The sequence below is a fragment of the Peromyscus maniculatus genome, chromosome 1 (assembly GCF_049852395.1).
Source record: "Peromyscus maniculatus bairdii isolate BWxNUB_F1_BW_parent chromosome 1, HU_Pman_BW_mat_3.1, whole genome shotgun sequence".
Lineage (NCBI taxonomy): Eukaryota > Metazoa > Chordata > Mammalia > Rodentia > Cricetidae > Peromyscus > Peromyscus maniculatus.
In genome coordinates, this window is record NC_134852.1 from 115145086 (window position 1) to 115171347 (window position 26262).

At 43.4% G+C, this 26262-nt stretch overlaps 3 protein-coding genes across 3 annotated transcripts; all 3 read right to left on the reverse strand.

Annotated features, from left to right (window-relative positions):
• LOC102908459 (olfactomedin-4) lies at positions 1-8392 on the reverse strand. The gene is made up of 6 exons (XM_015997703.3): positions 8248-8392; positions 6240-6392; positions 5258-5482; positions 4907-5072; positions 4388-4547; positions 1-1475 (listed from the first exon to the last, which is right to left on the reverse strand). Exons 1-6 carry the CDS (start codon positions 8317-8319, stop codon positions 740-742), a joined length of 1512 nt encoding a protein of 503 aa, XP_015853189.2. The 5' UTR covers positions 8320-8392; the 3' UTR covers positions 1-739.
• Positions 8393-10387: 1995 nt separating this feature from the next.
• On the reverse strand, positions 10388-11395 carry LOC102904553 (olfactory receptor 52D1-like). Its single transcript, XM_006979092.1, has one exon. The coding sequence runs from the start codon at positions 11393-11395 to the stop codon at positions 10388-10390; it is 1008 nt and encodes a 335-aa protein (XP_006979154.1).
• Positions 11396-20961: 9566 nt separating this feature from the next.
• On the reverse strand, positions 20962-24816 carry LOC102908771 (olfactory receptor 52H1). Its single transcript, XM_006979021.2, has 2 exons — positions 24777-24816; positions 20962-21943 (listed from the first exon to the last, which is right to left on the reverse strand). Exon 2 carries the CDS (start codon positions 21910-21912, stop codon positions 20962-20964), a length of 951 nt encoding a protein of 316 aa, XP_006979083.1. The 5' UTR covers positions 21913-21943; positions 24777-24816.
• Positions 24817-26262: the final 1446 nt, after the last annotated feature.

The window sequence follows — 26262 nt, forward strand, 5'->3', positions numbered from 1 at the left end:
TCCAATCACACCAACAGGTCTTTATTGAGAATGTCTTCATCCACACTCCAAACCACATCCCATGCTACTTATCCTAATCCAGTTGCTAACCTCCTAGACCAGGGTCGGGCCTAAGTGCATCTTTCGGTTCTACTCGAAATTGAGACTGGTTGAGGGCAGTGAAGAACTCATCTTCAGACCCATATTCTACCTCCCTTTCTCTGCACAACATTTCAGGGGTGTGGAGTTATGACGGGAACTTCTGCACCCCACTCTCAATACCAGTTTCCATGGATCTTCTATACTGGAATCAGATGCATTCAACTTGACCCTGAGAATGAAAGGTCACTAAATTCTAGAACTCTAGGAACTATGCTGGTAAGTTTTAAAGCATGATGCCCAAACATCAGAAAAGGGGCAACATTTCTCTAGCTAATTTTTTTGTTATTTTTTAATGCCAAGGATTGAATAATGAGGTTTTTTCCCACCCACTGTGCCAAGCATTGAATGTAGGGCCTGGTGCGTGCTAAACACATAATTTAGCATTCCGTTACCCTTTCCAAACCCTCTCTAGCAAATATTGTCTTTTGTTTCTTAATCGAATCCTTACAGGCCATTATTAATACCTTAATGTGTTGATTGAGATATTAATTACATACAGAAACATAATCACTGTATCTCAATCATTTGGGTAGATGGTTATTAAAGGAGTTGTCCTTCTAGAGGTGAGAAAGACAATATACTTTTATGAGTACCCTGATCAGTCAGAGTCTCCTGGCCCGGAGGGTTGGTTGAACTTGATAGGTTTGGATGGAGCTGAAGCCCCAGGAGGCCTTCTAATGGGAGAGCTTGGCAGCTTTTCCTTTAGTGTCAGGAAGGTGAGATCATAATTTATTAAGAATCCATCATTGTAAACATAGAGCTTGTGGTCCCAAGGGCAGTAATTGATGCCATGCAGTGTTTCCAGCATCTTGTCCAACAGGATGCTGAGGTGGTGTTCCTGACTAGTGGTCGTGTCATAAGCATAAAAGATCTCCTCTTGACGAGTGCTTAGTGAGCGCAAAGCGTAGAGCACCCCACAGGCCATGAAGGCCCCTGAAAGAGCAGGCTTATACTGGCTGGTATACCAGGTTTGCTCAACTTCTAGGGTACTGTCATTGAGACGACTTATTACCAGGTTACCCTTGCTCTCCTCTGTGGCATAGAGCACCCACAGCCCCTTCTCGTCACCAGCAAAATCGAAGGTAGTCCAAGGCACACTAGCATACGAGAAGCGGTTGTTGTAGGTGGCACCAGGCAATGGACGTCGAAGCACTAGGGTGTTGGAAGAAAGGTCCACCTTGGCCATGTCTCTTGTGCCATAGTAGTTAAAGTACATGAAGTTCTTGTACACGGTATTGCCGCTGCCGTCACCATAGCCCATCTTCCACTGCTCGTAGTGCTTCAGCAGCAACAGGTCATCATAGGACCTGTGCAGCCTGTAGTAGTCAAAGTACCTAGGCCAAGCCCCACCCCCACATCAGAACCATTCAGTGACAGCAGTAACCAGAGTAGTAAAAAAACTATGAAAATGATCAGCCTCTCATGCCCAAATGGGACATCCATAACACAACCCCTACCATCAAGTCCAGGGTACACAGCAGAAGCAGGGGTGGAAAGATTAAGTATGACAGCCAAAGGACCAGGAGTACTGCTGTGTCTTCTGGACATGACAGGAATGTTTCACCCATGAACTCACAATGATATGGTCACCTACATAAGACCTGCACTAGACCAGTAAACACCTCAGCATAGATGTGGGAAAGGTTTATGAGGTCTTAGCCCTAGGTGGAGAGTTATAGGCACTTTACAGCTGTGGAGGGAAGGAGTCTGTTTTCCTTAGGGGCAAACTCCCTAACAGATTGCCATGACCAAGTAGTTAGTCCTATACACATGCACATATGGGAAACACTATTGGACTCAATACACTCTGTGTGTGTGGTGTGTGTGTGTGTGTGTGTGTGTGTGTGTGTGTGTGTGTGTGTATGGTGTAATTACAGAAGAAGAGGACATAAATTTTAAAGGGAGCTATGGGGGACACACAGGAAGAATTAGAGGTGAGTCAGGGATTGAGGGATGTACATGATGAAAATACATTGTACTTGTATGTGAAATTCTCACATACACAAACAAAATAAAACTGGGAAGCCTCATGTGCCAATTAAGAGCAGGGACTTTGGTGTCAAATGGTATTTTTAGTTCATCTTTTACTTACTATATACTATGCCAAAATAAGTAACCATTTTAAAAAGCAATAGCTACAGTGTCTGCTTGTCAAATAAATGCACATTCTCATTAAATTATACTGAAAACATAATATAAGGCTAATTTTACTCTCAAAGATTAGAGGGATAGGTCTCAGAAAGTTTAGGTTCTTTCCTCAAAGTCACAGAGCTTATAAGTGAACTCTGACAGGAATAACAAAAGGATAAACTTCATTGATTGTGAAAACTGACCTAGATGATGAAAATAATAAATTTAGTGTAGTAGGTAGCCATTCCAGCTCTGATTTGGAAGTTCCAACCCCCATTGAGGCTTCAGTAACTGTCACGCCTACAAGGCGGGGCCAAGAGAGGACCCTGAAGACCCAGGATCCAGATGTGCCAGGCTCTCTTGGTTCCTGGACCCCAGACACTGGAGGTAGACTGAGCAGAGTTCTCCAGAGAACACCGCCGGACTTTGCCATGTCTTTCCCAGACTCTGTAAACTATCCATTCACTTGTAAGTTACCCCTCAAAATAAACCTCCCTTTTAACTACATGGAGTGGCCTTAATAATTTCAACAATAATTTAGTACAGTGTTGATCATAAAGAGAAATCAACAAAGTGTAGCTGATTATTCTTTATGTAAACCCCCTGTAGCAAGGCTGCACTACATTCCATGTGCCGGCGAGACGCAAGTGCCCTGTAGTAGACCATGGTTCTAGAGTTAGGTTCAAGGAGCTTCCAATAAAATCATTCTTAGGTTATAAACATTCTAATGTCTTAACATTGGGCAGTAAGTTCTAAACTACCAGTTAGCATCTTGAGAGTAGCCAGAGTAAAGGCTTGCTGGTGTGTCTTATGGTATACACAATAGGAGCTGGTGAGTATTATTATGATTAATGTTCACCTTTCAGATAAGCTTCAAGTGAGGCTCTTTAATGGCTGGTTCCACCCACATTTATTCCTCTCTCCCATGACTTGCTGCTCAGTTAGGTCCACACCATACTTCCACATTCACTGACTTTAACCAGAGTAAGTTGTACCCACCTTCCTGGCCAGGCTGGCCTATTGAAGGGCTCACACACCTGTTCATTGACTCATCTAGCCATTCATTTACAAACACTTAATCTGTGCCTACTGTAGTAAGTCATACTATTTCATGAAGTTTTATCGTATATCTAATTATCCTTATGTTATATATCATTAAGAGTGGTTCATCCACCTTCATACGGTGACCGATGGAGGCAGGTTCAGAGATTAGAGGCCAAAGCTTGCAAGGTTCTGCTGAGGAGAGGGAGGAAGGATTGTAGGAGCCAGAGGGGTCAGAGACGTCAGAGGAAAACCCACAGAAAGGGCTAGCCTGGCTCATGGAAACTCACAGAGTCTGAACCAACAACCAAGGAGCCTGCATGGGACTGACCTAAGCCTTCTACATATATATGATGGTTATGTAACTTGGTCTATTTGTGGGACTCCTGGCAATGGGAGCAGGGCTATCCCTGGTGCTTTGGCTGGCTTTGGGAACCTATTCTTCATGTTGGATTGCTTTGCCCAGCCTGAATACAGGGGGAGGTGCTTGGTCTTATGGCAACTTGATATGCCATGCTTTACTGATGCCCATGGGAGGCCTGCCTCTTTATTAGCAACACAGAAGAGTTGGATTGATGAGGGGGGTATGCAGGGGAGGGGGAGGGAATGGGAGAGGAGGAGGAAGGGAAAGCTGCAGTTGGGATATAAAATGAATAAATTAATTTTAAAAAAGAGTGGTTCATCCATCTGAAGTCATTTATCATAATTACAATATTAAAAACCGTCCTTGGTATAAGCTTTACTGCAGGTCTTAAGGTTGACCAGGATCATTATCTGAAGCTCTAAGCAGAAAAATTAGGATTCTAAACCTGAGATATAGAAGAGTTTGTCTTTGAGTTGGGATAAGACTTTGGTTCATGATAAAATTAAGAACTGCAGAGCAGTATGGGTCATACATGTCCCATGGGAAGTACCAGGTGGCCATCTGCCAAGTCTAGGCTACACTGGCCGGCCCAGCAGCAAACATAAAACAAAGAAAAGAATCAGTGCTAGGGCTACTCAGAAACCAGTTGGGGCCAGGTTAAAGTGCATATGGATTGGACCCAGGCACAGAAAATTTGCCTCTAGGACTCACCTGCCATCAGCACGCAGAGGAGACACCCAGTAAAGGGAAGAAGTTGGATTTGGTGCTGAGTCTCGGCCCCAGGCACCTGCCTTGTATGATAAACCCCTCCAGTTGAGCTTCAGTACAAGGGGCCTGCTCACTTTCTGTAGGCCTCCATGAGTGCAGGAACCTACAGGGGTGAGTGGGCAAGATATGAGCTAAGTACAATGTGTATAACCTAGAGAAAGCAGAGTATGAAGTATAATTAGCACATGTGTGCTAGAGAGCATGCTCATGCAAGTGTATACATAATCATATAAATAGACTGATTTTGCATGAATAGGGATGAGTGCATGTGCCTGGGTATGAGAAGTATGAATGACCGAATATGTGGGTATGTCCATGAGAAGACAGCAATCTTTGTATAATCAGGAAACTGAAGACTTATTCTTTATCAAGATCTTTACTGGCCCCCATTAGTCCCTCAATCTATTATAGCAATCATGCATTTGGCCCAGTCAATGGAGAAACAAAGTCTTGGGAACTCACCGGGTGCCAGAGGTGGACCAGAGTAGCTGGAAGACTGTTCCTGTTCCTTCTCCCTCTCGCACTCACTTAGTCGGCCCTCAAGGATGTCTACCTCCTCTTGGAGAGTACGGAAGCTTTGGTAGTCAGAATCAGCCAGAAGCTTCAGGGTCAGACTGGCATTAGTGACCTGAGGGAATGAGATCCCAAGAATGTGGATCACAGGGTGTCCTCAAGCTCAACTCACACTGACATTTTTTTTACGTTCGGAGGCTTCTCCAGAAAGAGGTTTTGGAAAATGTCAAATATGGTATCTATCCAGGTAAGACAAAAGGCTGTGAGAGTAAGGGAGGGCTCTTTAATCTATCTACATACCTGGTTCTGGAGCTGTTGGAGGAGCTCTGTGGCCCCACTGACACCTGCCTTGGCCTGAAGCTGGGCTGCCAACTCTTGTGCTCCTTCCAGCTCCAGACGTAGCAGGTTGAAGGATGGGTTGTCATACTGGGACATAGTGACACCGGGATTGTTGGACTCTAGCATGTGACTCAGTTCTAGAGTCTGGCTGTCTTGATCTTCAGTGGTATAAGCATACTCTTTGGCCTGGTCATGAGAGGATAGGTTTATAGTTCCTCTAAATGTCAAGGAGCCTGACTCTTCTCATCCATTCATATCCACCTTATGTCTATATCTTTATTTAAAAATAGTATTATCCCCTATTTCTTACCTGAGGACATTCAGGTCCTTGTTTTTCTAAAGGCAAAAAAAATTCCACTTACATCATTCATAGAACCCTTTAGAGCCATCCCTTAAGACTAGTTAGATGAGTAAAAGTATAAACAATACCAGCTTCCAGTCTGGCCATATATCATTAAGCTTCCCTGGGAGCTCAGCAAGTAAGGTTTGCTAAACCATTAGCCACCCTGGACCACGCATATAATAGTTCTGCTCACTTGCCTTTATTATAGGCTCAGTGCCAAGCTTTCCAGATCAACTATTCCACACAACACTTCTATTTCAGTTCCCTAACACAAATCTCTGCTCCTCCACATTGATCATCCTGCTTTCAGTCCTTTGATTAGACTATATATGTGTCTGTCTTTCACACTCTTGTTTTTCAATGGATCTACAACCACTATCTTATCTATTAATGTGAGAAGCTCCTGTAAACATCTACAAGCCATGCTTTACTGTTACTGCTATTGAAGACCATAAGAATAGTACCAAATTTCCCTTTGATGCTAAGAATTGATCTCAAAGATAGGGATCATCACCATAGACTTGTTCCTAAACTGAAGCCAGTAAAAGATGCACTTACAAACCTACTGCCTCCACTCCAGCACAAAGCTCCAGCACTCACCCTGGACAGCTGCTGTTCATACTTGCCAATGAGATCCTGTAATGTGCTCTGTAGCTGCTCCAGCTGCTGCAGGAAGATAGAGTTGTTGGGCAGATGAACCACACACTGCAAAGTGCCACTCTCATCCACGGAGTTCAGTGTACTTCTCACCAGCTGCAAAAGCAGGGTCATAGGCACACTGAGGGCAGTGAAGCATACTGGATCACCACATGCTGTTTGCAAAAGGGAGGCAGGAAAAGAGGCCAGCCCCGCTCTGGAATGATGGAGAACACTTTGCATGTGGGGATCTTACTGACTGCCTAGAGGTTTCTCTGTTGGGAGTTTGAGCTACTTTTAATTTGCCAGAATTGAAGTTTCAGTCCCCTTCTAGCTTCCATTATTTGGCCACTCTCACCCTGTATCATGAACTGAATGGGTATAACTACACTCCACATAGCTGATTGCCAAGAATTCCTTTATCTGTGGCAGAAGGCAATGCTTTCTGGCCTTCAGAAAAGCCCTGAGGCAGGCTTAAGGAACTTCGGTTCTTGACAAAGACCCCACTCTTGGGATTTAGCAGACCTCCACAACCTCAGCCTCTCCTGAAGAAAGCAGGTGGAGAGAGTTCCTAATCATTAAGGGAAGCATTAAGGGAAGCAGCAGGAGGAATCCGTGTCTGGATCCAGATCTTTCACTCACAAGAACATAGCATAAGGTGAGTGGTGATCCATGAATTGCAGTTGAAAAATCACAAGGGTCTGAGATTAAAAGAATCTTACAAAATCACATAATTAATAACTGACAAGGCTGAGAGCTTCTTCAAAGTTTGGCATTTATTCCAGGTCTTGTGCTCTTACATCAAAGGCAACTACGCAGCTCTTAACTATGATGGGGTGGGTCAGCATAACCAAGAAGGTAAGGGCAGGAGGGAGCTCCCTTGTCTCAGTAGCCAGAGCAAGAGGCCAGCGACTCTATGGCTAAGAGACACATAAGCTGAATTCTTCTTACCCTTGCATAACATGACTGGCTCACATCCAGTTCAAATCTACTGATTCTAGAACTATATTTCCTATTTTTTCTCAACATTGCATATGTAATCTCTCTGTATCCCAGTACCTTGACGTGGATAGTGATAGAAATTGTGGCATTTTCCCTATTGTTTTACTTTAAAATAGGTAGGTAGGTGGATGGATGGAAGATAGATAGATAGATAGATAGATAGATAGATAGATAGATAGATAGATAGATAGATAGATAAAGATAGAGATATAGAGACAGACAGACAGATGGATATGATAAAACAGGTAGAGCACTTAAGACAGTGCCTGCCTGCTTAGAATCACTTAGATGTGTTATTATAATTCATTAATTCTTTCTCCATTTTGTTTTGAAGCTGAATAAGCCAGCACTTGTTTAAAAACTCCTTACTAAATTTTAGATTATGCCCACGGTACCAGCTGGGGTTTACAAATGGTCCCTGTACTTCTCTGAGAATCTTTACCTTCCCTATATCTTTTTGACCTATGTCTGATGCCCATAGCTTACTATAGCTATGTCTTCAGCCTAAAACTCACTCTCAATAGTATTTAGATTTAGGCAGAAACTAAAATAAAGCCACTTAATCTATAATGCCTTGGGCTCACCAGCATCTTTATCACAGGAAGAGTATGCCCTGTGTTTGGTTGAAAACAAAGACTTGTAATCTCTCTCTCTCTCTCTCTCTCTCTCTCTCTCTCTCTCTCTCTCTCTCCTCTCTCTCTCTCTCTCTCTCTTCCACTCTGTATTTCTCTTTCTCTCTCTCCCCTCTGTATTTCTTTCTCTTTCTCCTCTCTCATCCTATGCCCATACTACCCAAAGGACAATCAGCAAAATGGTGTCCCATCCTTCATTTCTCCTCCTCCAGTTTTCTCTATCTTCATTCTTGCCAGGGACCTAGAAATTCTTGAACAAAATGAGAATGGAAAAAGAGGCCAGCCCAAAACATAGAATTCTCTCTCTCCTACATGATGCCTTCACCCATTGCCTGTACCTGAGGCTGTCCTGGAAGCACCAGGGGCAGCAGCAGTAGAAAGGAGGCCAAAAGAACTGGCTCAGGCTGCATCTTGGTCCAACTGTAGGTATTGGGTAAGTCCCTAGGCTCCCCTGAGTTTTTATCTTCATTGCAAATGAATAGTCTCAGTAGGAGGAGACAAAGATTTCAACATCTAAAGAGCTAAGATATGTGGAGGGTCTTGAAGGGCAGGAAAGGGGGTCATAAAAAACTGGCAACTTCAAACATGGGTGGAAGTGGGTTTCCTCTATGAAAACAGGGTTGACTTCATCCATCCCAGAGATGTGTTCCCACCCTGCCAGGCCCTCCTATACAAATAGATTAAAGCAAACCTGAGACATCCAGAGGGGCCTTGGGATGGGCCCCTTTCAAGGGGGATTATGGTCTTTTCCTCAACTTTCAGGGAGAGGAAGGCTCTAGAAGGAAATGCAACCTAACCTGTTCAATCTAAGAACAGAAGCCATTTACTTAACCACTTAATCGTGTCCCTGGATGGGGGCCAAAGTGTGCCCCTGGGGGGATTGCTTAAGCAACACTGCACTCTTTTGCCCTGTTACAAACCTTCCCTCATCCTTAGCAGTATGCCTCCTCCACCACCCTGTGTACTCCAAACGTGTTCATTCTACTTCACCTCCAATGCTCTCCTAATCTACCTACTCCAAATGTCCACAGCCTCTGCTGCCTGTGCTCTAAGAAGCCTCCATGCCACCAACAACAGGAGGCTACCAAGCCTCAAGTTCTCTAGCCTCTCAAGCAGATATTCCTATAGAAAAGGAAGAGCTTGGTTCCTAAGGCCTAGATAAGAAATCACAGCTCAGGGCTCTCACTTTTGGCTATCCTAAATCTCCCTCTCCCTCTCTTTCTCCTCAGTCATCTTACTTGAGTACTTACTTCTCAAGCAATGTGGAGTCTCCCATTGCTATGTGCCTGGGAGATACTACATTTCCCAGGACGGTTTCCATGAAGGGCTTATCATTCCATTTCTATTGAGAAGGTTGGTATCTATCACTACTAGCTATGTCTACTTTTGCTTCCTTACTTCTCACAGTGCCCTTAAATCCAGATACTGTAGCCACTTAGCACCAAGGCCCTCTGAATACTCACTCATCCTTTGAGAGTCTACCTGTGATGTACATCTGGTTTTAAAAAGGCACGTGAAGTTTCCATTTCCTATTCTAGAAAGGCTTCAAGAACTGACATACATATAATTCTGAGGAATTACATTACATCACAATATAGGAAAATCTTCTCTGTAAGGTTACATTTTATCTTGGTTTACAGATTCTTACTGTCTGGCTCCCTACCCAAAACCAGAGATTCATTCTCTATCAAGTTCTAGATCCTGACCTTTTCATCCAGGAATCACAGAGGTCGAAAAGACAGTCTCTGGTTATCTTGGGAGTTGGTTCTAAAACCAAATATGCACATGATATGAAGATATCTGGGCTCAGGGTCCAAGTGGGTATCACTAGATCTATGTTTTATGGAAGAACAGATGGAAAGAAGCCTGAGTAGGAGAACAGCCAGGGTAAGAAGCATGACAGCATGAGTGTAGCCATTTTCCCATATCATAGCAACTTTATCTAGCAAATGACACAGGAGGAGCTCCCTCAAAATCTGATCAGAAATAGGAAGCCTCCTGGGGAGGCAGCTATAGTACTGCCCCCCACCCCCAGCTCTCCAGAGCTCAAGGTATTAACCACCCAGATCAAAAACCAAGTTTCCAAAGCTCCGTTCCTTTATCCACACTCTACTATTTCTCCAGCTCCTCCTGTCTTCATCCCTTCAGCAGACATGGAATTCTTGCTTAGTACCAGTTACCTTACAAAGGTCCCACACAGAGCCACATCAGACCAGTCTGACTTTGCATAGACTGATGGAAAAAGATTGTAGTCTTGTGGATGTGTCCTGGGCCTCCTTGTGTGTCACTGAAAGGCCTAAACTCTTCTAGATTTTTGCAACTTGTCACTGGAAGTCAAAACAGAGCTGTAAGTAGTAGACTGTACAGGTGGAGCTGGGTAGGGAGAGGTCAGTTTGGTGTACTCTGCCTGCCTACATGTTTGGAATAGGTAGTGTGGTCATAGCACCACCTGATGGCAGATGATGTCAACACTTGGGTTCACACAGATAGAGCGTGTGGGGTGGTTCGACTGTCAGTGCCCACCTTTCTAACTCTTTGAAGCAAATGCCTAAGCCTCTGAGTGATCTGCTTTGTGCGCACTCCATAGACCACAGGATTAAGTGCTGGAGGAACTACCACATAGAGATTCGCCAATAAAATATGGATGTGGCCAGGAACTGTGTGGTGGCCAAATCGGTGAGCCAGGAAGGAAAAGAGAGCAGGTGTATAGAAGAGAATAATGACACCAGCATGGGACCCACATGTACCCAAGGTCTTGTGGCGGGCACCAGGAGATGGCATGCGACAGACAGCATGGAGTATGAGGGCATAGGAAGCACCTATGAGCCCTAGGTCCAGGGCTGGAGAGAGCAGTGTGGTAGCCAGTCCATACCAGATGTTGGGACGTGTGTCACCACATGCTAGACGAGCCACACCCATATGCTCGCAGTATGTGTGAGGCAAGGCCCGATGCCCACAGTAAGGGAGTCTCTGAAGAAGGACCACAGGGGGCACCATGACACAGGCACCACGAGTCACAGCTGCTACAGCCACTATACCCACCACACGCTGGCTCAGCAAAGCCCCATAGCGTAGAGGCTGGCAGATGGCCACATAGCGGTCCACTGCCATGGCCAGCAGCACTGAGGACTCAGCAATGAAGGCCACATGAGCAACAAAGAGCTGAGCTAAGCAGCCCCCAAAGGAGATTTCATCTGACAAGCCCCAGAGCACAGCTAGAGCTTTAGGCACCGTGGATGTGGCCAGAATCAAGTCAGCAGCTGCCAGAAGCCCCAGAAGCTGGTACATGGGAGCCCGGAGGGTTTTGTCCACTGCCACCAGCCCCAGGAGAAGTGTATTCCCTACCAAAGATGCCAGATACAGCAGGCACACGGGCACAGAAAGCCAGGCATGCAGGCGCTCCAGTCCTGGCACACCCAGCAGGACAAAGGGCCCAGGCCCAGAAAGTGTCTGATTGAAGTTGAGCAGCGCAGGATCCAGCTCCATCTTCTGCTTCTACCTGGCTCTGTCCCTGCAGGGCATAAAGGAAGCCTGTGAGTGGCAACTGTAGTTCTCCAGAGACTTTGGTGAGGTTACGGTTAGGGGAGGGAAGGGAAGAAGTAAGCTGCTGCAGATCACTATGCCATGGACTGCTATGCTGAGCAATGGGTTTCCAAACAGTACTGAGGGTTTATTAGCATTTCCACATGATGGAGCAAAGAATTTGGCATCTAAGCAATTAACAGACATGCAGTCACACAGTTGGTAAACAGAAGAGGTAGGGTTTGAGTCAAATCTCATCTGCCTAAACACCATGCACTTTTGAGTGTCCTTAATCCTCTGAATAGAATGTTCCTGCATCAACCCAGGACTGTGGGGAAGGCATTCTTATTAGGTAGCAGACTATGTCTTCTACACCCCCAGGGAAATGCACATCACAATGGTCAGGATGAAGGAGACATGATGTGTCTCTTCTAATCCATTCACTGACAAATGCTAAGGTGAAGCTCCAGGCCCATGATTCTTTTCCTAGAGTGTAAGTTCATATCCACTCTCCCAAATGTTACATCCCTCCCACTCAGAACAGGATGTTTTCCGGCTGCCCATGACATCTCCCCCTCTAGTTCTGTTCCACCACAGCTCTAAGTACCTGATATTGTAGAATGTGATTCCTTCTTTGATCAGTATTGACATCTGAGATTCCTCAAATCCAACATTGTGGTTTCTGTCTCCTCTCTCCTTGGAGTCTATGGAATCAGTTTTGGGAAATCTGGTGCCCACTAAGAATAAAGATCATCAGGTTTGGGGTAGCAGTGGAAGGGACTGGGGCTGGGTGTCTCCATAAGAGTGGAGTGGGTGATCGGATGAAGATGGTGGTGCTGGAGGAAGGGTACCATGTTGGGGGAGGGAGATCTCTTTACATAGCCCTGGATAGCGATAGTGTTGAATTGACTGAAATCCACCTGCCTCTGCCTCCAGCATGCTGGATAAACCTGGGTCAGGGATGATAATACAAACATGTAATCCCAGAACTTTGGAGGCTGAGCAGGAAGACTATGAATTTTAAGTCACCATAGGCTACCTTAGACACCACCACCACCATACCACACACACACCACCACCACCACCACTCCACACATCACACCACACCATACCACACCACACCACACCACACCACACCACACCACACACACCACACAAAGCAGCCTGGAGGAAAGAACTACAGGCTAGGATTCTTTGCGCTCTACCTAAAGACCACAGTTTGGTCGTTCAGTTTCCTGAAAGGTCCAAGCTGGCAGTCTAGGCTGCTCTGTTAGACTGTTGACCTGCAGACTGAAGAACCCGGGGCAGGTGACCAGAGAACAGTTTAACAGAGCTGTCAAGTTCAACAGAGCTACTTCCAGGGCCTTCACTCATCCACACAGCCTCCCATGGAACAGGTTAAAACCCACACTAGACTTCCCACATGGGAGTCATTGATCAGGAACCAGAGCTTCCTTCTGGTGATTTTTTTTGTTTGTGTGTGCCAAGTCATGGGGCCTAGCCCCCTCCCCTGATTCCTCTGGATGCTGAGAACACCCTGCTTGGGCTCCCTTACACAGAGCAGACTACTAAGAACATAATCTATCACTCCCTCAGTAGCTGGGAATGCCTGTCCCCACACCACAGGGTAAGCACAACCTGTAACCAGGCAAGGGCCTCTTAACAAAGTCCTGTGCTCAGGGTGAGGGCCCTACCAGCACACATCCCGTTGGCACCTTTCCAAGGACAACTGCTTTAGACCCTTCATAACCACAGCACATACTTCTCCTTCCATTTCCCTCTACACAGCAAGTGAAGATGGGGAGATGGAAGCTGGGGACTCTCCTCACATCCTCTAGAACAGTGGTTCTCAACCTTCCTAATGCTGTGACCCTTTAATACAGTTCCTCACATTGTCACAACCCTCCAATCATAAATTATTTTCATTGACACTTCATAACTTTAATTTTGCTACTGCTATGAATCATATTGTAAAGATATCTGTTTTCTGATGGTCTTGGGTGACTCCAAGGTTTTGAACTACTGTTCTAGCCTCACTTCTGCCCTATGCCTGACTCTTTGCAGGCAGCACTGGACCCTTCTCATTTTCTGCCGGCCTGCTCTGTTCTCTTAATGCCCTGCGCCCTCTCCCCACATGGGAACTTGTCATCTCCAAACCATTCAGCAAGGGGCTTGCAGAGTGAGGCGAGAAGTAGCACTATTCTCCCTTAGCTCCCAGCACTAGACTGGCTCTGGACTGTGGCAGAGTCCGACAGCATCTCCGTGGCAGAGACACTACTGCAGACGTGTCACACCATCTCAGGCTGCTTGCTGGGATAAGAAAACGCCTGTACAGAAAGACTACAGTCACGTAGAGCTGGGGCCACACAAGATCTCCCAGATCCAGTCCAGTACTCTTCCTTCTTCCTCATTCCTAGTTCCCCTCCCCTCAGGAGAGCAGTATCCCTCCGGCTAGTGGAAGCTGCTGGAAGCTCTTGCTTAGATTCTGAATGTCTGGCTGGCTGTTTCCCTTTCTAGAAGGCGTCTCTGTTCAGACTCATATGATCTCATCTTTACCAACATTAGCCCTGGGGACAGGGGTGTTCCACGAATCAGCTGGGAACCGAGGTTTGTCCCTACCCTCTGCTGGCTCAGAGACCACCAGGTCATCACCATCTCTTCTGCTTTTCCTGATGATCCTTTTGGGGATGACCTTGGGTTCTTGGAACTCCTCCTTTCCAGGTGCCCCATGAACCAACTCTTGACTAAGAGGCTTTAAGGACAAGGGTAACAACCCTCCTGAGCAGAGCAGAGCACCAGACACTTGTGAAGTCCAGTCCGATGCGCAGAAGAAGGCAGGGTGGAAAGGGTGCAAGAAATAAACTGGAACACTCTGTTCAGTCTGGTTTTCTTACGATTTGGGTAGCATCAATTAACTCGGAACCCTGATTTCATACAATTATGGGTCCTCACCCAATTTTGCAAGAAGTAAGGATGCAAATACAGCACCAAATTATATTTCTCTTGTTCCTGTCTGTTCTCATTTCAGCACAAGACAAAATTCAGAGCAAGCTGTTTAGGTGTTTAGGTGCAGATCCTACTCCTGACCCTCAAAAGCTGGGACTGTACACAAGGTCCTCAGTTCCTCTGTCTTCATGTACTCATTTCTAAAAGGAGGATAATCATAAATGCATCTATTCTGTGTGTGACTTTGTAAGGAGTGAGATATATACATATTATATATATACACACATATAGATATATATGTGTGTATATATGTAAAATGTTGTGAATCTAAAGAACTGGGGACATAGATCAGTGGTAAAGCACTCATCTAGCTTGTAAGAGATCCTAGGTTCAAGCCTAACAAATCATAAATCAAAAATTACATAATTATTTAGGGCTCAACAGTGCCTATAATGTAGAATACTCAGCACACAATGAACGTTATTGTCGTTGCCGTCAGCACTTTCCTTACTCCTTGAATCTACCCTTCAGAGACCCTCTCCACTGCACTCTTGGTGTGCACATGTGATAGTCTTTTTTTTTTTTTTTTTTTTGAGACAGGGTTTCTCTGTGTAGTTTCGGAGCCTTTCCTGGATCTCACTTTGTAGCCCACGCTGGCCTCGAACTCACAGAGATCCACCTGCCTCTGCCTCCCGAGTGCTGGGATTAAAGGTGTGAGCCACCACCACCCGGCGTGATAGTCTTTTGATAATACCTTAAATTAAAAACAAAACATAAAACATGAGTTGGAAACCGAAACAAAAATTATGAGCAGTCAAATGGGTCTGAACTTATTTGTTCAATTGACTAAAAGGGAGAATAAAATATTTTGATTCCATTTTCAAAAAAGGACCTTCTTTGGCAATAGAACCTGTTGGGATTAGTCTGGTTATAAGACCATTGCTAAACAAAATGAGAAGCATGGGATATTGCCCTCACATGCCTCATTGCCTTACCGTTCTGACACAAAGCAGTGAGACAGAGGAGGAATGATAATGCTTTGTGGCAGATTCTCAAAGGTGAGGGAACAGTGGCCCTTTATACAGCAGGAAGCTAAGCGCAGAATGTCAAGGGGCACGTACAGGGCAACGCAGCAATGAAAGCTTACTCAACCTGCTCTCCTCTGGTTCCGTGAAGAGAAAACAGAAAAGTCTCAACAACCCATTTTATTAATTTTGACCTTCGGTGTTGAGCTCAGTGTGGAAAAGATCCAAGGAGGGATTATAAGGGAGCTTTGTTACAGGAGTCCTCGGATCCTGTCTAGGGTCTGAATGATGTTGGCTGATGAACTGCTGCTGCTCGTGGGACATTGATTTCTCACCTCTGTGCTGTGGAAGCTCAAGCTCGGTTAAAGATGAGGAAAAGGCATCTTCTATCCACCAATTTCTGCCTCAGATCTTGCTTCTCTAGCTCATTCAGCTGATGGAGTTCCCAGAATCTCAGAAACCCCAATGATGCTTCTATGGCAAGCTGAGAGAAAGCAGAGGCAAGTGAATAGGATTTATGGCTTCTATGAGCTCCTCAGGGGTGATGAACACCGAGCCCCTGTGGGCCTGAGGTCTCAGCTGTACAGTGTTGGTAAGGAATTAGCAGAGATTTGAGGCTATCTCTGTGGAGTTTCCTGGGCCCCAGGTTTAAGTGTTTGACATCATCAGAACCTAGGGAGAAAAGGAAACTGGGCCAAGAGGTCCCCAAAGATCCATTGCATGTGAGAGCAGCAAAAACACATAGACATTCTCTTTGCTCTACACAAATGGTAAAGCCAGTTGTCATCAGGACATTATTACTGATCTTAGAGACGTCCCATATGCTCTGTAAAGAGACTAAGTATTTTGATGGAAACAGCCTGGATATTATTCTTCCAGACTGAACTTCCAAACAAAACTTCACTACTCTGCAGCCTTGAGTATTTTCAACTCTTCCAAGCTTAATGCTTTCTTGGTGTGCTGAAGATTGTACATCTCCCCCCAAGACAAGTACCTTTAACTCACCTGAGTTGACATAGCACTCAGACGGTTGCATGACTTGGCAAGGGAACTTGAGAGCAAATTGCCTATCTTAGGTGCCAGTTAGATCTACATGGAGACGCTCTAAGATGCCAATAATGGACATTATTGTTCACCACACTTCCTTTTCCTCATATGTGGTACAATTTCCCACTTTGAACAACTAATGGCTTTCATTGTCACCATAGAAACCCAAGTTCATACTTGGTTTTAGTTACCACTCATAATGAAATTTTGTGCATGCACTTATAAGTCAGATGACAAGAAGAAAAACCAATAGAAATCTATAGTTGAAGATTTCACACACAAAGAAATACACGGGATTAGACAATTTATGTGTGAGAAACTAACCTGCTAGCTTTTGTATAATTATTGCCTATCAGTACAAAACAGAACATAGATTTTCATCCACGATCTGATGATGGAAGAGAAAGTTTGTAACCTGCCATGCCATGGATGAGTAGGGCTGTAAGGCTGAACTTACAGGAAGATAAACTGGGCCTTTTTTCTCCTTGAATAAACAGTAAAGAGGAGGGAATTTTAAAAAATTATAACCTCAGTTTCCCACTTGATGGATCCAAAGTGAAAGTCGCAACAGCAACGGTAAAGACACAGAGTGGCTAATACAACATGCAAACCCATACACTTTCCTCTAGTGCTGACCCTACAAGGTCAGAAAGCTGACATTCCCAGGGAAGCTGATGGCCCGGGATCAAGGGAGTCAGTTTTCTTTAACAATGTGGCCTCTAGCAGATCGATTCTCCAGTGGATGGGCACATACCCAAGAGCATATGGGTAGCACAAATAGGACTTGATGGGTTAAAAAGAAAAAAAGAACACAAAGTTGGGTTTGGGTGAATGGAAAAAGTGAAGGAGGAGGAAGGGGGAGGAGCTGGGGAGGGGATTAATATGATCAAAACACATTGTTTGACATTGTCAACTAATAAAAGTAATTGATTAGTTAATTAATTTTTTTTAAAAAAAAAAACTAAGATCACATATAAAAAGCCAAGGCTTGTGTAAGATTACTGAGAGGCCACAGAAATATAGAAATGCACATTCTCTTGGGAAGGAAGATAGAAAATAATAGCAGCCGCTGGGCAGAGACAGAGAGTGGGAGGGAAATGAGACAGTACACACAATGGTCCCTTCTCTCTCTTGTTTTGCCTTGTAACTCCATTAGTCTTTCATGGAAACCATTCGTGCGTGTCAATGAACAATCTTGGGTTTTAGTTCCTACCAGGATGAATAGACTATGTACTTTCAAGTTATCTTAACTCAGAATATATTTATTTATTGAATCCTCAGAAAGCTTTTAAAATATCAGCTCTTAGCTAATCTGTGTTCTCAGCAAGATGGAAATTACCAGAAAAAAAAGAATTGCCAGAAAATATTCTGATGCCTGTGAGTACTTAGCAGCTTAGTGCAGAAAGCAGAATCCTCATAGAGTATGATGGGCCTTGGGTTTTGATGACTAGCCTTCTAACAGACACAGAGTGGAAGGCTGGATACCAGAGACTGGAGTAGCAAGAAGCAGTAAACAGGGAAGTAAGACTTTGAAACCAAAGTATATAGAACTGGGCATTAAAAAATAAGTTCTGGTGAGTTCACAGTGATTAGACTAAGTTGTGTACTTAAACTGTTTTTTTAAAGATAAATCCAAAAATATTCCTGCTGCAAGTAAATAAATGAGAGATGGACCTGTCAATTACATTGACCTAATCATTTCATGATATATGTACGTATACATTATACCTTACGTTCTTTCTTTTTTAATCTACAGAAAATCATTAATGCAAGACACACAGCATTTTAATTTTAAAAAAAAACATAGTAACTATACAATTTAAATTTTGAAAAGACAACTGCAGTTAACAACAATAAAAACAGGCCCTGCAACTCCTAAATATTTTTCCCACATACTTAGTCTATTTTCATGATTCTGAGCTCATTAGAATGTCAGAGATTTTATGCCAGGTTAACATTAATGACCTCCTTGCTGCAAGCCTTAGAAAGCCACTTCAAGGTATAGGTCCTACTCTTCAGATAATAAAATTTGTATAATGGATGTCCCCAGAATCTGCTCCCCCTGGCCCCAGAGTCTATTTTCTTGTTGTTGTTGGGACAAGGAGGGATTCTATCTCTGCATTTTATTCTGTTTTGTTGTCTTTTTGTTGTCTTTGGAGGGTATTAAGCTACTGACTTAATTCCTTTAGTATTCTGTCTTTCTTAATTAGCATACAAAACAAGAGGGGTTTCATGGTGACATTTCCACACATGCTTTTTGTGGATCCCCCTCTTCCCCTCTCCATTCTCCTTCAGCTCTCCCTCCTCCTCCCCACAGTGCCCAATCTTCTGTTTTCACACCACGCATATCCATTACACCCTTCAGGTCTCCCCCACTGAAGACCTCTTTTTCTAAAGTAGCAGTGGAAAACAGAAAATGAGGTACTGTCTGGAGGAAATAGGGAACTAGGTTGAGGAGAGAGGATAAGAGGAGCCAAAAACAATTGAGAACAAAGCGTAATGGCATAGACGTATGCAAACACCGTCATGAAATTAAAATCATTCTGTTAAGCCAGGCCTGCAGTCCCCAGAAAATTGCCTCTAATTGGAGCAGCCAACTCTACTAGTGAGTCCAGGACAGCATGGGCTGCAGAGTAAAGTGGGCTATCTCAAAATCATAAGGTAACTACTAAGGAAAAAGGAAGAACAGAGACACTTTTCCAGTAGGAGGTCAGGGAGAGAAATGAGTCTGATGCTTCTCCTCCAGGATAAAGTGTCAACAGAGCATGTGGCCCAAAGAAATATAAGTGCATCATGTAGAGCCTAGCATGTAACTACCAGGAAAGACAGCACACTATACCAGAGGCTGGGGAGGTGGGAATGGGCTGGGAAGGTAAGACGGCTGCCTTTCATAACAAGCCTTGTAGAACTTCATCCATGTGTAAGCTGGATTTTTTAAATGTAATCAATTAATTCAAAATTAAGGGAAGGAAAGACCTCTTTCCCCTTTCTAGTTTTACGACACACACACACACACACACACACACACACACACACACACACACACACACATTTAAAATATGGGATCCACATGAGAGAAATGTAATGTGTGTCTTTCTGAATCTGGGCAACTTTGTTTAATATGGTAATTTCCAGTTCCATTTTCCTACAAATTTCTTGTTTTGTTTTGTTCTGTTTTGTTTTTGACTGAATAAAACTCCATTGTTTAAGTACCATAGGGTTTTTTTTTAAGTTAATTTTTTTCATTTTTGAGATTATAATATAATTACATTATTTCCCCATTCTCTTTCCTCCCTGCAACCCCCACACCATGGTACCATTCATGCACTGAGGGATATCTGCTTATTCCAACACTTAGTTATCATGTATAGAGCAGCAATAAACATGGATTGCAACTATCTCTGTAGTAAGACTTGGCATCTTTAAAAAAAAAACAAAAAAACATTTATTTATTTATTTATTTATTTATTTATTTATTTATTTATTATGTATACAATGTTCTGCCTGCGTGTATGCCTGCAAGCCAGAAGAGGGCACCAGATCTCATTATTGATGACTGTGAGCCACCATGTGGTTGCTGGGAATTGAACTCAGGACCTCTGGAAGAACAGCCAGTGCTCTTAACCTCCATCTCTCCAGCCCCCCCCCCAGCCTTTTTTTTTTTTTTTTTTTTTTTTTTTTTTTTTTTTTTTGACTTGGCATCTTTTTTAAACCTCAGAGTATTTGCATGTTCAGTCTGTAGAACAGAAATACTCAAGTCCTCGGACTGGCATGAATAAATTTTCACTTTAGTGTCTAAGTAGATTGGCTTGAGGTCCATGCATTGTGAGAATTACAGCCCCTTTTTCCAACCTATTTTCAAGGGTTTTAGTCTCCCGAAAAGATATCTACAGCTTACATTCTAAATGAACCTTGGAGCCCAGAAGTTGCTTTCTCACAGTGCCATGCTGGCACCCCTGGCATTGGTATGCATACTAATTTTCCCATCTCTGTACCAACACTGACCCAGTTGTTTATGTTGGGCTAAAGGGCTTTGGAGAGTTATGGGGGACACATTTAAAGGCAATTATTCAGAAACATGAAATTTACAGTACATATGATTGAATATCATTGTGAATATCCTATTATCTATCTGCTAATCCCTTAAATGAGTGGTTTTTCACTCAACTTTTCCCATTTAGTCTCTTTTCTTCAGTATCTTTATTTTAATGCATTTCTTTCATTGGAAGTGCCAATTGCAATTTCCAAATCATAATGATAATTTTCATTTAGGTTAATTCTACTCTGTCCTCATCTCTTTCTTCTCTGTCAGTGTCATATCACACAACTGAGGTCACCAGGGATTCCTTCTTATCCATAAGGCTATGTATCAGATAGTCCTGCCTGCTACACAAAGCATCTACAAGCAGTTTTTGCTTTAAATAGAATTCTCTTTTATTTCTGCCACACTTTCATTGTTGACAAAAGCATATGCACGATGAATTTCTCCTGCCTTTAATGCTCATCAATAGATCATCTTTCTGTGCTCTTGACAGAAAATAAAAGAATGACCTTATCTCTGATGTGCTTGGTTTTCACTCCATAGACAATGGGGTTCATTGCTGGTGGAATAACAATGTAGAGATTGGCGAACATGATGTGGAATGTGAGGGAGACATTGTGTCCAAAGCGATGAGCAAGGATGGAGAAAAAGGCAGGTGTGTAAAACATGAGAATGACACAGACATGGGAACCACAGGTGCCCAAGGCCTTCTGGCGTGCATCTCGGGAGGGGAGGCGAAAAACAGCACATAGGATGAGCGTGTAGGAGATGGCAATGAGGACCACATCTGAGATGACTGTCATGATGGGAACACAAAATCCATACCAGATGTTGATGGAGATATCTGCACATGCCAGCCGGGCAACACCAATGTGTTCACAGTATGTGTGAGGTATGATGCGTGTCCTACAGAAAGGTAAGCGTGTCAACAAAAATACAACTGGCAAGATGATACAGAAGCTTCGAAAGGAGATGCCCACAACAATCTTGATAATAATCTTGGGAGTCAAGATGGTAGCATATCTCAAGGGTGAGCAGATAGCCACATAGCGATCAAATGCCATAGCCATTAGAATGGCTGAGTCCAGGACAAAGCTATAGTGGAGGAAGAACATTTGTGTCAGGCAACCTGGGAATGTGATTTCTCGAGCCCCCATCCAAAAGATACTGAGTGTTTTAGGCACACCAGCTGTGGACAAGATGAGATCAGTCATTGCCAGCATGGACAGAAAAAAAAACATGGGTTCATGAAGGCTCCGTTCCACTGTGATGAGGTAGAGAAGTACACAGTTTCCCATCACAGCAACGATGTAGATCACACAGAAGGGAATGCCAATCCACACATGGAATTGCTCCATGCCTGGGATCCCCACCAAAACGAAGGGCCCTGGGTTGTAACTGCTCACATTAAAGGCAATCATGGCAGGGCACGTAGTCGCCTAGCCTCACGCCCTAAGAACAGAGAAATAACAACATTCAGCATCACTTGAGTCACTTTCACTTCAAACCAAGTATCACGATGGATTCCTAAAGCAATTTATCATCCAATATGACTTTTTAAAGTGATTAATGATTGACAGTGATGACAGTAATGCATCAGGTCATCCGAGACACTTCATGGTTACTCCATCTAAGGGAAAAATCTTTTGTTCTTCCAGCTACCTTCTAATTGGTATATGCTTTCTAGGAAGCTTTCCAGATTATCTGTACTCTAGATCATACACTGTCTTCTGAAGTAGATCACCAGATTATAAGACACACTTTTCACAAGTTAGCAGGTTGCAGTTTTTGTGGATATAATAGGTTAATCCTTCCTTGGTCACTCTGTCATTGCAGAATATCTATCTATGTCTCAAGACAAACAACTATTTGCTTCTAAACTACCTAAAGACTATGGCTCTTAGATTCTGAGGACAAAACCTTGTATTGATAGCTAGTAACCTGATTCAGATCAGTAAATACTAGTTGAGTTCCAACACGATGCTGGGTTACATATGTAACTAAAATTTAAATTACAAAGGCCCCTGATAGATGTTACTCAGGGGTCCTTTACTTAAAAATAAGAGAAGGGGAAGAGAGTTAGTTTCCACCACACTGTACACTGTACAAGTGTATATATCTTGATTCTTGGGTTTAGTAACACTATGGGTTAAAATTTTTGTCCAAAACAAAGATTTCACCATCCAAAGGGACATGTGATAGAATAGCGACTCTCAACAAGTTGGTAGCAACCCGTTTGGCAAACCTCTATCTCCAAAAATATTTACATTACAATTCATAACAGTAGCAAAATTACAGTAATGAAGTAAAACTGAAAATACAATAATAATTTTGTGGGTGGGGGTCACCACAGCATGAGGAGCTGGATTGAGAGTCGCAGCACTGGGGAGGTTGAGAGCCAGTGTGATTGCGTCTCAGCAAAACCCAGATCTGCATTTGCATTCTCTCTCATCTGCAGGTCACCATCCTGGTTTGTTCTGCTTTCCTTTCTGCGGCTGTGATGAAACAACCTGACCAAAAGCTATGGAAGGTAATGGAGAGAGGGGATTGTTCAGGTGACAAGTCCAGGTTTCAGGAAGTCGAGGCAGGAACGGGAGGCAGAATTTGAAGGCAAGCCTGCTTGCTTTTCCACTCATCATTACCTCCAAATAAGAACTCACCTCACAGCCAAACGGTGGAAGAGAGGGAGAAGGTGGAGGGAGATGTTTTTAAAAAAATAGTCTCTCTGCTTATTTGTTTGTTTTGTTCCTTTGTTTGTTTGTTTCAGTGTCTCACTGTGTAGAGCAGTGTTATCTTAAACTCCATAAAAAACAAAAACACAGATTGGCCTCAAATTCATGATCTTCCTGCCTAAGTGTTATAATTACAAGTATCTTCCACTATGCCAAGATTAGATTCCTGCATTTTGAGAACACGATATTACACAAAATGAAATAAAACAAAAAGATCTTCAGGATCTTCTATGTCAAATCTAAAGGCTGAAAACATAGAAGGAGAGGGCATTTGGGGCTGGGGATATGGCTCACTCGGTAGAGTACTTGCTTGACTAACAAGTAAGAAGTCCTGGGTTTGATCCCCAAATCACATAAAACCAGGGGTGGTGGCACAGGACTATAATCCCAGTACCCAGGAGGTGGAGGCAGGAGGATCAGAAGTTCACCATCATCACTCTACACAGGAAGTTCAGAACCAGTTGGAACTACGTTACACCTTCTCCAAAGAAAGAGAGAGAAGAAAAAAGAAAGGAGGGTCAATGAAATGGCTCAGCAGATGAGGGAGCCTGCTGCCGAGCCTGACAACCTGAGTTTAGTTCCCAGGATCTGCAGAGTGGAAGAAGAAAACTGACTCCAGCAAGCTGCCCTCTGACTGCCACATGCACACCACATCACTCGTGCTCACACACAAACATACACAAATAAATAAATAAATATTTCTTATTTTAGTAAAACAAAAGAAAAGACAGAGAAAGCACTTGAGGAAATTTAAATGTGAACAAGGTAGAACTGGCTATTACATGGTATAAAGGAGTTATTTATACCATGTCAGTGGTATAGTCATATAGTCAGTATTAATTTCATCAGATACGTCAAATGTTACAAAACTATAAAACATACATGCAGACATGCCAAAAACATCATGAAAAAAATATTGGTACAGAGTGTGTGCTGTGGAGACAGAAAGCCAGGCTCCATAATTAACTTTAATCCCGCTTCCAAGCTATTAGTCATGTGAATTTGGAAAACTATTTGAAATCTATAGTTCTTAGGCTCTTCACTCCTCTAATTCTTCTGGTTTATAACAACATGAAACATGCCTCCCAAATACATGCTCTAGAGCGCAGTCAGATTGTAGTAAGCTTTGCTTCTTTGTCAGATCGTATGTATTTCATCATGAATGTTTATCATTAGCTATTGAATGAAGGCAGAAAAAGACCACTGGATAAAAAATTAACATGTACACCTCTGGGCATACACATCCTCCTGAACACTTGCCTCTGCTTTTTAGATTACCTATGTGTCCCCACACAGAAGTTGCCTGAACACCAGGTATGGCCATACTTAGCTCAGCTACATAATTGTTCATCTGTTTACACGTCCATTCAATGAAGCAATAACACAAGCACTAGAGATGAGGCCTCAGTTTATAACAGGGATGTTGGTTAAGGAAGAACATTCTCGTGCCCAGCTCATGGCTTCTAAATCATGGAGCAGTGGGCTTTTCATTCACTCGCTCTCTCTCCCCAAATCCTACTTGCAGTCAAACCCATTCCAAGAGCAGCACTCACCTAATCTTGGGAATCAGGCCAAACAGAAAGAAGAAAGTATGCTGGACAGATGCACGGAAAACCTACAAGAGGGGCAAAAATGACAAGTGGAGAAAGAAGGGACGTCCAAGAGGTTGTCTCCATGCCCTTTTATGTTATTTGGTCACTGTTCAATGTGGGAAAGAAACAAACAGGCAGGGCCTGAGGGACACATACGCTGTCTCCTCTCAGTCTCAACGGAAAAAGACAGGGGTGTTTCTAGTAACCCTACATATGCCACTGCTTCTAGAACAGGCTGCATTTTTGTTTGGGATTTGCTGATACGTGTTATGATACATATGTAGAAGGAAGTCGCATCTGTAAGTCTGTCTGTCAGACCTCCTGGGTTTGAGAACTTAGGATGATGTTCTGGGTCTCCCTGTAACAATCAAGACGTTAGAATAAACCTGTGCCGGTAGGTTATTTGTCTGTTTGAAAAAAATACACAGAAAACCATATAAGAAAGGGGGGCTGAAGAGATACCTCAGTGTTTAAGATCACTGGCTGCTCTTCCAGAGAACCCAGGTTTAATTGCCATCACCCATATGGCAAATCACAACCATCTATAACTCCAGTTCTAGGGGATCCAACGCCCTCCTCTGGCCTCTGCAGACATGAGGAATGCATGTGGTACACAGACATGCATGCAGGCAAAACACAAATAAATTAAGTGAATAAATCTAAAACAAATAAATAAAAGGTTGTCTGCCTCCCACTTTTGTCTCCCTGTGTACTTTCCATGCTACAGGCAGACTGTGGATCTGACTGTGTCATTTTCTAATTGAAGTCTCTTTCACTCCCATCTCAGAGACCAGCCGTTTGCTGTCTCATCTTCCTTGAGTCACCTGCATCCAGACCTTTATGTCATTGCCATATTTCCATTGCTGGAAACCCAACTCAAACTGATGCTTCATTGTAAATGTTTCATTAATAAAATTAATACAACTATTACAATACATTTCCAGTGAGAAGACAGTTAGGTCAGGCTACTGATACTGTTAAGATTTCCTGAAAGCCCAAGTCTCAAATGTGCTTGCTTATACATTCATTCATTCATTATTCATTTTTATTGAAGAGGCTTTCATTGTCTAATTCAAATGGCCATGCTAATGTCCCTAAGTTTGGTGAACCCAGTACCAATAGATACGTTATATCTGAAAATATATTCAATAAGAACTGTAAAATGTGGAGAATAAAATTGCTAATTTGCAGCTGTGTAACGTGGTCTCCTTGTGGAACTCCTAACAGTGGGAGCTGGGGCTGTCTCTGACTCTGTTGCCTACTTTTGGGACCCTTTTCTTCTACCGGGTTGCCTCATCCAGCCTCAATAGAAGAGGAGGTGCCTAGTCTCACTGCAACTGGATATACCATGACTGGCTGATATCCATGCGAGGCCTGTCCTTTTCTGAGAGAAATAGAGGAGTGGATAGGGCAAAGAGGAAGGTGGAAGGAGGGACTGGGAGGAGAA